This window comes from Rhincodon typus, chromosome 21, assembly GCF_021869965.1.
Source record: "Rhincodon typus isolate 14 chromosome 21, sRhiTyp1.1, whole genome shotgun sequence".
In the NCBI taxonomy this organism is placed as follows: Eukaryota; Metazoa; Chordata; class Chondrichthyes; order Orectolobiformes; family Rhincodontidae; genus Rhincodon; species Rhincodon typus.
In genome coordinates this window covers 48,983,627-49,001,009 of record NC_063352.1, presented here as the reverse complement: position 1 = coordinate 49,001,009, position 17,383 = coordinate 48,983,627, and the positions used below count along the sequence as shown (strand labels likewise).

Below are 17,383 nucleotides of genomic sequence, written 5' to 3'. Positions count from 1 at the left end.
TTGAGGGGTAACCTTATGGAGGTTTATAAAATCATGAGGGGCATGGATAGGGTAAATAGCCAAGGTCTTTTTCCTAGGGTGAATGAGTCCAAAGTTAGAAGGCACAGGTTTAAGGTGAGAGGAGAAAGATTTAAAAAGGACCTGATGGGTAACTTGTTCATGCAGAGAGTGGTGTACGTATGGAACAAGCTGCCAGAGGAAGTGGTGAAGGTAGGTACAATCACAACATTTAAAAGGCATCTGGATGGGTATATGAGTAGGAAAGGTTAGAGGGATATGGGCCAAATACTGGCAAATGGGATTAGATCAGATTGGGATGTCTGATCGCTGTGGATGATTTGGACCGAAGGATCTGTTTCCATGCTGCACGAGTCTATAACTCTATAAGAGAGATTGGACAGACTTTGGATGTTTTCCTCAGACCAAAGGAGATTTAGAAGGCACATGATAGAGATGTCTAAAATTATGAGGGCCTGGATAAGGTAGAAAGGAAGAGATTTTTCCTGTTGTTGGAAGGATCAATGACTGGTCGGGGGTAGGGGTGAGGGAAACATAGATTGAAGGTAAGGCGAAGAAGGTTTAGAGGGGATGTAAGGAAGAGTTTGTCCACCCAGAGGGTCGTGGGAATCTGGAACGCAGTGCTGTAAGGGTGATGGAGGTAGAAACCATCATAACATTTAATTATACACTTGCAATGCCTAGGTATATAAGTGTGGGAAAATGTGATTACAATATTTAGAGTAGTGGTTGTTTTTGATCAGCACAGACATGATGGGCCGAAGGACCTTTTTCCTTGCTGTAGGTCTCTATGACACTATGCAGCAGAGAGCTTCACATTCAGTCGTAACTCCAACCCAGATTACCAGTGCACCACCACCCATACATGGGAAGCAAATCTAATCTTGGGTAAATGTTCACCTTAATGCCCCCAATCCTAAACAGAGTGGCACCACTGTAACTCTTCCATTTTGGCTTCCACAGCCTCTCCTAGTTGTTGACCTCCCATTGTTTCAATGATCCTGCTTTATTGCTGCCTGGACCTCCGCCCTCAGAAATTGGGTGCCTCAGCAAGTCCCTTATAATATCATTGGTTATTCTTAGTATCCCTACAGTGTGGAAACAGGCCCTTCGGCCCAACACGTTGTTCATTGGCTCCCTATGAGAAAGGCAGATTTTAGTTCTCTCAGAAAGTCCAATTGTCATTGGGGACCAGAGTGGAAGCAGAACCTCTAGTTGCTCACTGGCAGTGGATACTACCATATGGGTGCTGAGGCTTGCTGAGGGTCACCCAGTATTCCCCTCCTTCACAGCATGCCACCTGCAATGGCTCATGGTGGTGCTGGAAATTTCAAGGTTATGGTTTAGGGTGATACTGAAACATATTCACAGCTGTCATCCTTCTCCCGATGTGATATGGGTAGAATATATTACTCTCTTGAAAATAAACAGAAATTGCAGGAGAAACTCAGCAGGTCTGCAGCATCTATGGAGAGTAAAACAAAGTTGATGTTTGGAGCTCAGTGACCCTGAAGAGGTTTCCCTGGCAATTTCTGTTTTTGTTTCAGATTTCCCACATCTGTAGTTCTTTGTTTTATAACAATAATTTCTACATCCATTCATGAAGATCCCATGAGAAGAAAATTCCTCTGGGACATGTATTTGGAAACAGGGATGTCCTTTGGCAAATTGCTATCTCCCATGATCTTTGTATTCTTAAAGTGTTTAGCTATCATGTTGGTTAAATTCAAATCAAACTTAAAATTCTATTTGAATATCAATATACTTATGAAGTTAACAAGCTTATTGTAGTAGATAGTTGTAATTCATTAATAAATACTAATTATTCTAGCAATTCAACATTATTTTTCTTTGAATTAATTAAAATTGAATAGGTGACTCTAGTGACATAGTTCAGATATGTAGCTAGCCAATGTGTACATTTAATGTAGTTTAGCAGCTTCTCTCGTTCAGGCTTCAAACACTGAACAGATTACCTGACATGAGAATGCAGTCAATGTTCACAGTAGACAACCAGTTGGACAACAAAGAACTCAAAAAGTACTTAATCAAACACAAGTAGTTGCACACAGCTACAATAGGGTTTATAGAGTGAATGATACTCTAGATTTGTGTGTGACTATTTTAAGCATGAAAGACACTTTCACGGCTGTGATTTGCAACTTCAGGTACTGCAGTTTCCCACTCCTAACTACCCTGAGCTATTGCTTGGGCATACTAGTTTATTAATCATGACTTTTAATGTTCTACAATACTGATTACAAATGTTTCTATCGAAAGGTTCTATTAGATTCCCTAGTCAACTGACTTGTTTTTCTCTGCAATCACAGCTGCTAATTATATCAGAAGCACTATACCGAGAGAACATAACAGACAGCAGTCATCATTATTAGTTTTTATGATATTTTGTATTCCCATACTTATTGAGTCTGTATCCAATGTTTCAATCAGCCATTCCCTTCCATATCTAGACATGCAAGTGTCACATAAGTTCCTTAACAATGAATTGCTAAGCCTGGTTTGGAAATAAGACCTGACTGTTCCTTGAATACAAATTATAAAGTCCCAAATTCAAACACAAGCATCACACACGCAAATAATCTGTTTCACACATACAAAGATAAAAAGCACATGTTCTGAAGGGAAGGAAAACAGAAGGTAAACAATAATGACACACTAAACAACAAGCTGCTTTAAATCTACATACAAAACACAGCACAAGAGGTTAATTCATTTTTAACTATTACACTGGTGTGCAAACATATGCAACTAAAGAGATTGTTGACTTAGCCTGTCTCTTTCTCTCTCACCTTAGAATAAAACAAAGCATTTATTTCAAAACAGTATTACAGATTCAGTGGCAGCCTTTCACAGTTAGCCTTCAGCCTGTGTTCTGAACCAGTTGATACATGTTGCCTTTTCTGGACCTATAGCCCACGATACCCAGGTCTTCATTTCATCCCAGGTATCCTTCCTCTAGTAGAGCTGAGCCTAGGTCCACCATCAACAACTTATTATCTTAGTCCTATCAAAACTGTGGGGTCCCATCTTTTGATTATTCTGGAAAATGACCATACAGCATCTGCCCTTGTGTCAATTACCCTTTCCATAAGATTAGCTTATCCAGTTTCTCAGAAGTGACTAGAGCTACAAATTCCTTTACTACCATTACCAAACCCTGTTGTCTGCCCTGGGTACAGCGCCCTTTTCCAATTATGCAACCTCTCTCTCTTTTGCTGTATCTTACCTTGAAAACTACAAATGCTTCTATCACGTAATGAATGGTCTAGTACTCTTGACTGTAAAACCCAGTAAATAGCCTTAATATCCTGTATGTCTCCAGCTCAGCTTTGCTACACCACTGTTCAACTATCTGTCATCTGCCACACTCTTTTCCCCTTCCCTTGATACATCCATACGATATGCCCTCAGGGAATCCCACACCTCAGCCCACCAACCTGCCTCCTCTATATGTCTGTGTCAAACCATTTCCATTGCACATTTGTGGTTTAGATGATGATGCAGGGTAACAGTGGTAATGCTTCACAAATTGAGTCACAGACTCAGCTATGGTCTAGGGATTCCCCATTCCTTCAGATTCCCTTCTTCCTTGACCTTTGTGTCAACCCTATTTGCTTTGATCTTGCCCATGTTCTCACCCAGACCATTTATTTAATTGTTCATTCCCCAACTTTGCCCTGGGCCGCAGGTGTACAGCATAGCCATGCCAAAATTGCACTGCCCTCTCATTGAAGCCAGGCAGTGCTATTGTTAACCCTGCCTCCTGCACCCTTTTCCCTGCCCTGCACTATTGTCTACCTCACCCTTATATTTTGTATTGCCTTCCTTCACATTTAATATTCCCTCTGCATCCCAGCATGAAACTTCCAATCCAATAGAGGAGCTCATAGCTTCCATACCACAGCAGTGGCCCCTGATAATCCCTTCTTCACCATCAGTGGTCAGACCCATGGCAGTGACCATAGCCCAGCCTTCTGACTGACTTGAACAGACAGCGCCAAACGATGAGTGTCTGGATCCCTGCATGATCTCTGTGCAACTCCCCGAATGAGCACAACTCCCCAGATTGGTTGAACTGAACATATATACTCTGACTGTGGTCCACTCCCTGGACTTTAGTGTTATGGACCCCTTAACATTGGACATCCCAAATGGTCAACCAGCCATACTCATGTGCCGGCACTGATATCGGGTGCTACCCTTGCTTTATTATGCTGAAGTCTCCTGCCTGAAGGCTGTCTCCCTTGACCTGACTGAGGACTTTAGACATTTAGATGTAGCCATTTGGCTGAAGCACATTGAGCATTTTTGCCGCATTTGCTGCTGACAGACGGTGCAAGTGTGAGTTTGACATAGCACTGTGCTATACTAACATGTCCATCTCCTTCACTGATCTCTGCTGCCAAACATGACAAACTGCCTGGGTTTGTGTCCACAGCAAGGTGAAGACAGAAGTACTGTGAAACTTTAAGGTCTGGTTAGGTGGACTAAACTTAAAAAAGCAAGGAAAGGCAGAGATGTGGTGAGCATACAAGTAGGCGCAAAGTGAGTGAATGCTAAAAGAGCAAGCAAAAAGCCATGAGATGCACACTGTTCCAATCAGTGTGATGGGTGCCTGTCCCAGTGTGGAATTCGTCCTGGCAACAGCATTCCAAATAAAGATGCCAGAGTTTTCCAAAGCGCAGCACTGATGTGTCAATCTGCATTTCAAATGGGTTGAAGATGTGCTATTAGGGTGTGGTAAGATGGTACATGCCTGATGCTAACCTTTGTGGATGGAGGAGTGCAATTTGCCCACTGCCCACGGAGACGCTGGTGCCAGGTATCCAAGATTAAGATCCAGAGGAGCTAGAAACACCAGGTTTCAGATACGAGTTCCATGTCGTGAATTCTCAACATCCAGCTGCCAGTCCTGAGCATAGCAACCACTCGGTGCCCATTCATCTTAAGTGACCTTAGATCAGTAAATAACTTTTCCAACAGTTCTTTTAAAACAAACCACTGTTCCAAGCTCAATTCTGAACTTCAACCACTCTGCAGTTGGGATAAAAGCTTTTCCTTGTAAGACTTATCCTGCTTCTGCTGTGCACATGTCCAGTGATCATGGTCCCTTGAAAATGCAAACAGGTTCCTATTTGCTGTAATTCTGTCTCTGTAACATTAAATTACTTCCTGCTCCACATTAAGGTATTTGCCATAGTCCCACTGAACCATAGGTGTGCTGTCTTACTTGAGAGAGATGATTGATGGTGTTGTAACCTGAGGGTCCCTACACCTCAGGTGAGGGGAGAGATTGAGAAGGACAGTCTTTCAGGTTAACCCCAGCTGGTGCAAGAATTGAATCCACACTGTCAGCATCACAGACCAGCTATCGAACCATCAGAGCTAACTGATTCCTGACCTACTTTATATACATTGACATGGTTGTGTCTCTTTGTATAGCCAAACAGTTAATTTGTCCTCTAGATCTGAGCAGTTCTGAATTCAGCTTGCATTTCTTTATCATAGAATCCCTACAGTGTGGGATTTCTCAGTTTCATTGCTATGGGAGTCAAATGACTGTAAAATTGATTACAAGTCACTCCAGAGGTCTCACATCTACCAGGGATCCCATGTTGGGTGGAAATCATTTCCTCGCTTTGGCCAAAAGTATACCTCTCACAACTGTGGCAGTGGCCATCAATTTCAGCAGTGACCCCTGGCCAGAAACACTGCCCTCTGTTCAGAGCAGTCACCTTTTCCATTACCTGGTGTCCTGCTTGATTAAGAATTGCTCCCAACATTTTGACACTTGAGGCTGTCCAGAAGGAGGAGTTGCTTCACGTCTTTCCTTATGTCATGAACCAGCCGATTGATGCCTGCCTCAATCAGCTGAAGCTATACTGAAGTCCTCTTTCAAGATAGTTTGCAAAGGTGAATATACTAAGAATGTTCTGTAGCCAAATTTGCAGACAATGCAAAAATAGAATCAGAAAATCTCTACAGTGTGGAAGCAGGCCATATGGGCCATCAAGTCCACACTAATCCTCTGAACGGCATCCCACCCAGACCTACCCTATCTCCGTAACCTTCCATATCCTATGGCTAATCCACCTAGCCTGCACATCTTTGGACCGGTGGAGGAAACCAGAGCACCCAGAAGAAAGCATGCAGACATGGGGAAAATGTGCAAACTCCACACAAACAGTCACCCAAGGGTGGACTCAAACCCGGGTCCCTGGCGCTGTGAGGCAGCAGTACTAACCACTGTACCACCTCAACGAATGCTGACACAGAAAGGAACTGCTTATTTTGTCGAAACCCAGAATTTAATCAGGGACCTTTCAATCTTCAGTCTAATGCTCTCCCAACTGAACTATTTCAGCTTCCAAACTGAGCTATTTTGGCTAATATCTTTTGTTTTAACCCTTAAAATGCCTCAGCCAACTTGTCACTTCTATCCCAAGCTCTCAGTCTGCTGGATATCTATATGCTCTTCAATGTATCTGTCTAGTTGTATAATTGATTTCTGCACCTATATGCACCTACAGGTTTTGTAGCGAAGATCAAAACTGAGATTGACATTTTTGTTAAGTAAGGGTACTAAAGGTTGTGAACCAAGACATGTTAAAATACGTCTCATCCATGGTCTAAGTAAATATTGGCAAGAGATCAAGAGACTAAATCTCTTCCCTATTCCTATTACCTTAATATTGTGTCTCATTCCCAGTTTATCCGTCAATATTTTCTGGAAGGAAGCTGTTAGATCCCATTAAGTGTTACTGTAAATGGTTCTGAGGTTTGCAAATTATTTTATGACACCATTAAAAAATGCCTTGTCTCCGCACAAAACTGCCTGGTGTCATTAACATCGAGGTTTTATGGCTTAATTATCTAGGAACTTCCATGGTTTGAACTAGCTTTGTTTGCAGCCATTTGCAAGTATTCTGTTCCACTATAGTGTCACATACAAAAGAGGAATAGCCCTTTTTAACCTTGAGACAGCGAGGTGTTGTTTGAATTACTCTTTTCCCTTTTTATTTTCATCTTTTATGGTGATAGACCAAGTGTGCTGTCCATAAAACTGAAAGAACTGTGAATGCTGTAAATCAGGACAAAAACAGAAGTTGTTGGAAAAGCTCAGCAAGTCTGGCAGCATCTGTGAAGAAAAATCAGAGTTAACATTTTGGGTCTGGTGACCCTTCCTCAGACTCAAAACGTTAACTCTGATTTTTCTTCATAGATGCCGCCAGACCTGCTAAGCTTTTCCAGCAACTTCTGTTTTTGTGCTCTCCAGAACCCTGGTTTTCAGATAGCAACTTTTGAAATAAACCCACAGCAAAAGTAACGATAGATAAAATCAGTGATAGGGCTATTAATAAAAACAGCATCTGTGGAGAGAATTCAGAGTTAACATTTCATCCAGTGACCCTTCTCTAGAACAGACTTGCTGCCAGATCTGCTGAGTGTTTCCTGCAATTTCTGTTTTTGTTTCTGATTTCCAGAATCCGCAGTTCTTTTGGTTTTTATTTAGTTAAGCAGGTGTTGTTTTCCTTACAACAGAGAAAGCTGACAGAGGATCTAACTGATGTGTATGAAGCTCTGAGGAGCATAGACAGCTAGTTAGGGAGAAATTTTTCTGCTTAGTAAAGAAGTCAATAACCAGGGAGCAGTTTTAAGGAGAGAAAGCAAAGCTAATGTTTCAAGACCTGTGACCTTTCTTCAGAACTGTTCTCTCTTCAAATGCTGCCAAACCTGCCGAATTTCTGCAGAAATTTCTGTTTCCATTTCCAAGCCCTTTGTTTTGACCTTAGCTGAAAAGTCAATACAATGCAGGGGGTTCAAAATTCTGAAAATATGACATGAGATCAGCTTTGACTATTTTGTGAGTCCAGCAATGTTGTCCATTTTTAAAATAACTAGAAGTTAAACATGGAAATGTAGAATACAGTTTTCCCTGGGATTTCTCTTCATTCCCTCTAGCCATGACAGAAAACTTCCATTTGAAGTGGGAAGCTTTCAAGCTAAAACTTTGGGTACACTGAGATAGTTTGTTGAGCAAACAACTGAATCATTCTGATACCTCCGGAAAATTTACTGGAAAAGGTTCTTACATGATTGTTGTATGGTCAAAGCTGACTTGATTTAAAAGAAAGATAATGTATACATTTATCTCAATCCATACGCATTGCTTGTAAGGTACAGATGGATGTTTGATGCATTTGATTTAGTGAGCATTTTAATTCTGTGCTGGTAGCAATTGATTTAAAGTGGGATTTCAAAAAAACATGAATTGTTCAATAATCTTTTCCTGTGCAACATGTGAGAAACAAAAAGATGGACTTCTTGCTAGATTTATTGAATTGATTTATGGCAGTCATATGTACCTAAGTACAGTGAAAAACTTCATTTTGTGAGTAGTACAGGCAGATCATAGCAAACAAGGACATACAGATCATAGGTTGCTTAGATGGAGCAAGGCATACAGGTTACAACTGCACAAGAGGTGCGCTAGGCAAGATCAACATTAGCAAGATCAACATTATTTGAAGTTAAAGAGTCCATTCATCAGTCTAATAACACAGGGAAGAAGCTGTTCCTGAACCTGGTGGTGTGTGTGTTCAAGCTTCTGTATCTTCTGCCTGACGTTAGAGGTTATAGGAGAGCATTACTGGGGTGGGATGTGTCTTTGATGATTTTGGCAGCCTTTCCACAGCAACAAGAAGTGTAAATGGGTAGAACAGTTGCTGTATCAGGCTGTTGTGCACCTGGATAGTATGTTTTGCATCTGTAGATGCTGGTGAGAGACCTTATAAACATGCTAAATATTCTAAGTCGCCTGAGGAAGAGGCGTTGGTATGCCTTCTTGACTGTCATATCTGTGGGAAGTCCAGGACAGCTTGTTGGTTATCCTCACTCCCAGGAACTTGATGGTCTCGACCCTCTCCACCTCAGCTCCATTTTTGTAGATGGGGCGTATCCTCCTCCTTTCTTCCTGAAGTCAAAAATCCACGAATCTTGGTAGGTAACAGCCTTATAAAATTCTAGACCATAAGACTGTAAGAAATAGTAACAGGAGTAGACCATTCAGTCCCTCAGTAACTCCACCATTCAATAGGATCATGGCTGATCTGACACTCCTCACATCTATTTTCCTGCCTTTCCTCATAACTCTTGATTCCCCTACTGATCAAGAATCTATCTATGTCAGTCTTGAATACATACAAGTACTCTGTCCCACAGATCTCTTGCAGCAAGAAATTCCAAAGACTCACAATCCTCTGAGAGAAGAAATTACTTCTCACCTTGGTCTTAACTGGCACCCCTTTATTCTGAGGCCATGGCCTCCTGTCCTAGACTTTCCCATGAGGGGAAGCATTCTCTCAGTATTCACCCTGTCAAACCCCTTAAGAATCCAATATGTTTCAGTGAGATCACCTCTCATTCTTCTAAATTCCAAATAGTAGAAACCCAACTTGTTTAACTTTTGCTCATAAGATAATCCCTCCATACCAGGGATCATCCTAATGAACATGTTCTGAGCTGCCTCCAATGACATGATATCTTTCCTTAAATAAGGGGACCAAAACTGCTCTCAGTACTCCAGATGTAGGCTCACCAGCACCGACTCTTATACTGAAATCCTGAGGCTGAAGAGATACATGGATGGCATGTTTAGAGAGGTGGTCACACTTCAGCTGAAGCGCCTAGATGAAAGGAAGGAATGGGTGACCACCTGGGCAGTCAAGGAGAAACAGATAGGTAGTGCAGGAGTCCCCTGTGTGGTCACACTCTCAAATCAGTTTCCTATTCTAGAAGCGGAGGAGGGTGCTGATACCTCAAGGAGTGCAGTCAGAGCCAGGTTTCTGGCACCACAAGGGGTGACTGTACAGGAGGGAAGGAAGAAGAAAGCAGGAGCAATAGTGATGGAAACTCATTAGTTGGGAGAACCGACAGGCGTTTCTGTGGTTGGAGATGTGACTCTGGGATGGTGTGTTGCCAAGGTCAGGGATGTCACTGCTCAGCTGCAGTCCATCCTGAAGGGGGAAGTGTGATGAGATAGAGGTTGTGGCACACATTAGCATCAATGATACAGGCAGAGTGAGGAATAAGGTGTTGCATCAAGAGTTCAGGGAGTTAGGCAGTAGACTAAGCAGCAGGACCTCAAAGATAGTAATCTCAGGATTAAGCCCAGTGTCATGTGTGAGTGAGTACAGAAATAGAAGAATAGAGTAGATGAATGTGTGGCTTAAGAGTTTGTGCAGCAGGAAGGGTTTTAGATTTCTGGATCTCAGGAACCATTTCCAAAGAAAGTGAGAGCTTTACAAGTGGGACAGTCTGTACCTGGACCAGAATGGGGCTAACTTCCTTGTGGGATGGTTTGATGTTACTTTGGGAGGAGTTCAAACTCATTCAGCAGGGGCAGGTGACGCAGCATACCTGAGGGAAGGAACTAAGGCAGAAGGGGTTCAGCCATGTGGTGTTTCTAGGTTGTAAGGCAAGGCTGGATGGCCTCTACTTTAAAGCCAGGTGTATTCGAAGTAGAGGTTAGACCCTTCATGATGAAGGTGCATTATGGTGTTGATTAACATGTGGAACTGTGATGTTGTTGCCATCACAGAAACATGGTTGAGGGAGGGACAGGACTGGCAACTCAACATTCCAGTGTCTAGGATCTTCAGGCAGTTCAGAGAAGGGTGTAAAAGTGGAGGTGGTATTGCACTATTAGTTCGTGAGTTAGTCTCTGCAGTAAGGAGGAATGATAATTTGGAAAGATCATCAAATTAGACATTGTGGGTAGAACTAAGAACTAAAATGAGGATATCCTGGATATCTGTGAAGAGAAAGCAGAGTAACATTTCAAGTTCAGTGACCCTTTTTCAGTAAGACAGCTTGCTGGATTCAAAACATTAACTCTGCTTTTTCTCCACAGCTGCTGCCAGACCTGCTGAGATTTTCCAGTAATTTCTGTTTCTGCTTCAGATTTCCAGCATCTGAAGTTCTTTGTTTTACCTTATTTTAATAGCTCCTGTAGAAGCCAACAATTATGACAGTGCAACACTTTCTTAGTACTGCATTTAAGTGTCAATAATATGATTTGTTCTGGAGTGTGGCTGAACCTACAAACGTTAATCTAGGATCAAAAGAATATAATTAGAGACAAACTATAATGAAGAACGTGGTGCAACACGATGACTCAGTGGTTAGCTGTGCTGCCTCACATGTCCAGGGACCCAGGTTTGATTCCAGCCTCAGACGACTGTCTTTGTGGAGTTTGCACATTCTCCCCGTGTCTGTGTGGGTTTCCTCTGGGTGCTCCGGTTTCCTCCCACAGTCCAAAGGTGTGCAGGTTACGTGGATTGGCCATGTTAAATTGCCCCGTAGTGTACAGAGATGTGTAGGCTAGATGGATTAGCCATGGGAAATGCAGGATTATGGGGATAGGGTAGGATGCTGTTTGAGGGTCGGTGCTGACTCGAGGGACCGAATGGTCTCTTTACACACCTAGGCATGTATGATTCTAAGAATACAATCTGATCTGAATTTTTTGGGAAAAAGGTGATTTTAACAACTCAACCTAACATATTGCACAAATTAAACCAAAACTTCATTGAATTAAGAGATATTCTAAACTCACAAACCTCCAGAACTTTTTAAGAGTTTTGTGGACTTTCACTTCAATTGCTTATTAAACTTGCTTCCAGTCTGAAAAAGCACACTCCATATTCCCTGTCATTCATCCAAAGTTGTATCCACAGCACTGCTATCACTTATTGAGCATGGGAAAACTTGGCTTAGGATTCTATTTATTGCCGCTTGATCATACACCTTTCAGTATTCCATGTACCCCACATCAAACATATTGCCCTTATCAAACCTTTCTATTAGCCCATCAAAAAACTCAAACTTAATTACAACTTGCCCTGCACAAATCCACTTTCCTCAATTCATCTTGTCCAAGTGACCATTAACTTTGTCCCAGTTTATCATCTTCCCCACCTCTGAAGTTAAACTACGAAGTTACTGAGCTTGTCCTCACAGACTTTCTGAACAAGATTGTAATATTTCCAATTCAACAGTCCTGTTCCACCAGTCTTGTATCTATGGAGAATTAGAAGACATGACCAGTACCTCTTCAATTTCCATGCTATCTCGTATCCTCTGATCTGTCCTATCAGATCCTGGTAAAATTTAACATTCAACTTTTCCAAAATATTGAGAATTCTGGATATCTGAGGTAAAAGCAGAAATGTAGGGAATATTCAATACATCTCATAATATTTATGAAGAGAGAAATAGAGTTAACATTTCAGATCATCATTTTTAATCGGAACTGAAAAAGTGTAAATTTACACATAACAAAAGATGTGCATTGCATTCCTAAATCTGTAAAAGCACACTTATCAACAATAGCTGCAATTGATTTTTTTTTAATTCTTTCATAGGACATTGTCGTTGCTGCCAGGCCAGAATTTGTTGTCCATCCCTAAATGACCTTGAACTGAATGGCTCGCTAGGCTGTTTCAGAGGGCAGTTAAAAGTTAACCACATTGCTATTGGATCTGGAGCCACATGAAGGCCAAACCAGGTAAGGATATCATCCCTAAAGGACAACAGAAAGGCAAATAGGATGATGAAGATAATATGTGGTATGCTGAACTCAAGTTTGATTGCGTTGTGAATTTATTTGCTCCATTCCCATCTCTCTGCGCATGCATTATCATACCTGTCCTCATTTAATTTCCCCGGCCTTCTACCGAATTGAAGACTTTCCTTTTACATGTTTTCACCCCCCGCCTTTCCCAGCCTAACACTATTTCACCGACCTGAAATAAAACCTGTTCTTCCATCCCTTGCAGAGATACCGGAGTAACCGAGTGTTTCCAACATTTGTTGTTCCTAACTATCAGAGTTGATGTTTCCCTGCCTCCGTTGAGGTTTAACTGTTAATTTTTCATCATTACCCAGTAACAGAAATGTTGAAAGTACTCTGCTCCTGTGCCAGTCCCAGACAACAAAGTTAGCGCCTGAAGCAGTGCTCACTTCCGGAAGTGACGCTGCGTGACGCTTCATGAATATGGTCTATCCCGCTCAGAGTAGGCCGGATATGACGCAGCCTGACGGGGTAACGGCTATGGCGGCGGGTTCCGGCTCGGGGACAGGCTCGGTGGTGAAGGGTCTGATCAAACAGGAGGACTGCTCCTTCCTCCCCATCGTCCACGACATCATCAAATGGTAACGAGTGCATCGGGGTCAGAATCAGTGATGGCTGAGTGTCCGGGGGTGGGAAATAAGAGGGAATGGGTTTGGATGAGGGAGCTAGGCGGATAGGGCTATGGTGGGGGAGGATGAGGAGGCGGGGGGAGTGGGGAGTTTGGGGTGCAGTGTGGTGTTTGGAGGGGAGGTGTGCTGAAGGGGAAGCTGGCTTCCCATATTTGTACCTCAACTGATGTCAACTAAAACAGAGGCTTGGCCATTACCAAATCATTGTTTGTATGTGTTGCTGAGGACAAATTCATTTCCTACATTCCAGCAAGCCTGGAAGTTGAATCTCTGATCTCCTTGAGTTTGAAGGCTTGAGCCACAGCGTATGGGTTCTTGCTCAGTGTGACATCTGCTGTAGTATTTGCTGTAACTCTTTGCTTGTTGTTTACTATTATAGTCTGGATAGAAACTATTCACAAACCTTCTTGTTATCTTGTACTGGACAGTTGCAGTAGTTTATGTATAGGTCTGAAAATTCTTTTGAAGCAAAATGTGATATTAAAGGAAAGTAACAGTGTAGCAGTAAAGTCACTGGATTAGTAACGACTCCAAGGTTAATATTCTGGGGATCTGGGCTCAAATATTCCACTGGCAAGGGATGAAGTTTGAATTCAGTTTTTTTAAAATAGCTAGCCTAATAGCAACCATGTAAGCACTGTCAATTATCAATTTAAAAAAAAAACCACTTGGTTCACTATCATTTTAGAGAATGAAATATGTCATTCTTGCCTTGAAGATGTAACAAACAATGTGAACAATAGGATCCTGCAGATGTAGTATATCTGGACTTTGAGAAAGCATTTTGAAAGGCTAATGTACAAGCTAAGAACACATGGGCTTAAGAGTAATTTATTAGCTTGGATAGAGAATTGACCAACTGACAGAAAGCAGAGAGTTAGGATAAATTTATAGTTGGCAGGATGTAATTAGTGGGGTTCAGTCCTCTGGACCCAACTATTTACAATCTAGAATTGTGACTTGGATACAGGGTTAGAAAGTACTACAGCCAAGCTTGCCAATGACATTAAAATAGGTGCGAGATTAAGTTCCAAAGAAGAAATAAGGAACTTACAAATGGATATGGATAGGTTAGATGAATGGGCCAAAAATTGGCACATGATGTTTAACATGGATAGGTGTGAGGTTATCCATTTTGGCCAAAAGATTGAAAGGCAACTCATGATCTAAATGGAAAGAAACTTCAGAGTGCTTCGATGCAAAGGGATCTGGCTGTCCACGTATGAGTTGCAGAAAACTAGTATGTGGCTACAGCAGTGAATGAGCAAGGCAGATGAAATTTTGGCATTTATCGTGAAAACATTAGAGGATAAAAGTAGGTTGCTGCATTGGTGAGACCACACCTGGAGTACTGCATACAATTTTGGTCCCCTTACTTGAGGCAGGATGTAGTTGTATTAGAGGTAGTTCAGAGGAGGTTCAATAGATTGATTCCAGAATTGAGAGTTTTGTCTTATGAAGAGAGATTGAACAATTTAGGGCTATATTCGCTTAGTTTAGAAGAACGAGAAGAGATCTAATTGGGGAACATAAGATGCTAAAGGGCATTAACAAGCTACACGTAGAAAGAATGTTGCCTCATGTAGGGTAATCTACAATGAAAGGTCACAGTTTTAGGATAAGGGGTAGCAAATTTAAAACAGATGCAGAGAAATTACTTCTCTCAAAGGGCCATGATTCTATGGAATTCACTCCCCCAGAGTGTGGTGGATGCTGGCATATTAAGTATATTTGAGGAGGAGACAGGCAGAGTTTTAGTTAGGAATGTGTTGAGAGTTATGGAGAGCGGGCAGGGAAGTGAAATTGAGGTCAAGAGGCGATCAGCCATGATCGCACCAAATGATGGAGCAGACTCAAGGGGCTTAATTGTCTACTCCTCTTAGAATATATATTAATATGTTCTTGCTTGTCCTGGCCTACAGGGAGTCCAGAATCAGAGCAATATGGTTGACTTTTAACTGCCCTCCAAAATGGATCGACTCAGATCAAGGGACACTTAGGAAACGGCACTAAATTCTAGCCCTATCCAGTTAACAAATAAGAGTTATGAACAATGTTATCAATACGACTGTTTTGTAGCCCTAGTAATTTTGTCTGTGTTTGCTATTATAAACATTTTGTAAAAATATTACCATTGTATGTAATGATTTGTTTGTTGGTTTTTATCACTGAGTGCAGCATGGACAAAGACAGCCAAGATGTACACCAAGAACTCAATAAACTGAAAACAAAGCTGCAAGAGACTCGGGAAATAATTTTGGCAATGCCTGGAATTGACCTCAGTCCTGAGCAGCAGCATCTTCAGCTTCAGAATTTGCGAGACCAGGTTCGCACAAAGAATGAACTTTTACAGAAGTACAAGAGCCTGTGCATGTTTGACATCCCCAAAACATAGGAAGTAGCCAGCCACCAGCACCAAGGAACATTTCCATTGTAGATTATTTTTTTGCTGCTGAGTTCATGACTACAGAAATATAGGCAAGACTGCATGCTTAATAATGGTTTATTGAGTATACCTTTTTTAAATTATAAGCCTGTTGTTTAATTTAGTACAAGGCTCATTTATCAGAATGTTTGTCTGCTGTTTTTCTAGTCACCAGATCATCTGATTATATACAAATCCATTTGTTCAGTAAATACTTATTACTGGTAAGGCTTCAAAGAGTTATGTATGAATTGAAAAATTTATTGATTTGTAATGTACATGCAGTGATATATTGTTTTGGCAGTAAACTAATGGGGATTTAGTTAGCTGGTGTATGAATTCAAATTAAGTATATTATTTTCAAGCCAAGAACTGGAATACAGAAGGCCATTAGTCCAGTTTGGTGTCACCACACTCCCATATTGTCTTTTGACAGTAGGTTTGAAGTTGTGTAAACGTTTGTCTCTAGAAACACTAAAAGAAAAACTGTCTGATGCTTCCAAAACTGGATGTTGCGAAAGTGGTTTGACATTTAAAGTTGATAAACAGATAATTAATTCAAGAACAATTAATTGGTGTTGAAGTTCGACTCTGAGCTATGTACTCGGAGTATATGCTAAATGTTCTTTAAAGCATAGTAAAGTGTGGGTGTAATGTATATTTTCTATTAATGATTAAAATAAGCTTCCAGTCCCATTCATGGTTTTCAGTAAAGTTTATTTTGATCATTTTTGCATGTCTGATGCTATAGGTGTTACCTATTTGCTGTTAGGTTTCACTTAAGACATCTCTCTTCTGCGTAGTGTGATGCAATGTCTCTCCATTATAAATAGAATATAGTACAAACATATTAACCATGAGAGAACTCTCTAATTTTCTATAAAGGGAGAGCATTAGACCCTCTTGTATTTTAGTACTTCATACTATGTTAGTTGTACTTGTCTTTTCCCCTTCATGTACCCAGACTACTGGAAATGTGTAAATTTAGAACACTTTTTAATGCCTTGAGACACTTGTGAAGAAACTAAATTGTATTTTGAATTTATAAATCTATATTTTTCAATTCATAATTTGAGTGGTGATGTTTTATATATTAACCTTGTTTCAATGATAATACCTCTTGTCTTGTCAGAAAGCTCAAGTCTTACTCCAAATATTTAATCTATGCAGTCACTATTGCAGTATTTGGGGAACACTCATTGTGGAAATGTTTTTTGGATGAGGTTATTAAGCAATCCATGCTTTTGCTTCCAAACACTTCTCAAAATAGTGGGGTTTTCAATTGTCAATAGACATTCCCAGACAATAGACATTAACCTTATAATAACCACTAACAATAATTAACACACTTAACAGCAACACATGGTAAATCCTTGAATGCACCAGAAATGAAGAGGTGATTAATACCAGTTTTAATCTCAGTGCTAGGGTTCATCAGACCTATCTCGCTGAGCACTGTCGTTTTGCTATTGTTTCAACATTGCAATATTCCTGGACTACTGTGCTCTTTTATCCCGTGTTTTCGACTCCCCAGTGTAGTTTTCGTCCTGAGTGAGCTATGTATCAGTGATTAGGTTAAAGGTGTTCATATTTCATAAGCATAGATTTCCAATAAACTGTTAATCTCATCGCTCGAGACCATATTCCTTTGACAGA

The 17,383-nt window shown here is 41.0% G+C and overlaps 1 protein-coding gene and 1 long non-coding RNA gene across 3 annotated transcripts; one reads left to right on the top strand and one right to left on the bottom strand.

Annotated features, from left to right (window-relative positions):
* Window positions 1–8,356: 8,356 nt before the first annotated feature.
* LOC125485671 lies at window positions 8,357–13,074 on the bottom strand. Of its 2 annotated transcripts, none has more exons than XR_007264388.1 (3): window positions 12,984–13,074; window positions 12,151–12,251; window positions 8,357–9,075 (listed from the first exon to the last, which is right to left on the bottom strand). It is a non-coding gene; the product is annotated as an uncharacterized LOC125485671 (long non-coding RNA). The 2 variants fall into 2 exon arrangements; XR_007264387.1 differs by having other exon boundaries at window positions 8,359–9,075; window positions 12,846–13,068.
* A 37-nt stretch (window positions 13,075–13,111) lies between these two features.
* med9 (mediator complex subunit 9) lies at window positions 13,112–16,794 on the top strand. Its single transcript, XM_020514083.2, has 2 exons — window positions 13,112–13,254; window positions 15,481–16,794. Exons 1-2 carry the CDS (start codon window positions 13,127–13,129, stop codon window positions 15,695–15,697), a joined length of 345 nt encoding a protein of 114 aa, XP_020369672.2. The 5' UTR covers window positions 13,112–13,126; the 3' UTR covers window positions 15,698–16,794.
* Window positions 16,795–17,383: the final 589 nt, after the last annotated feature.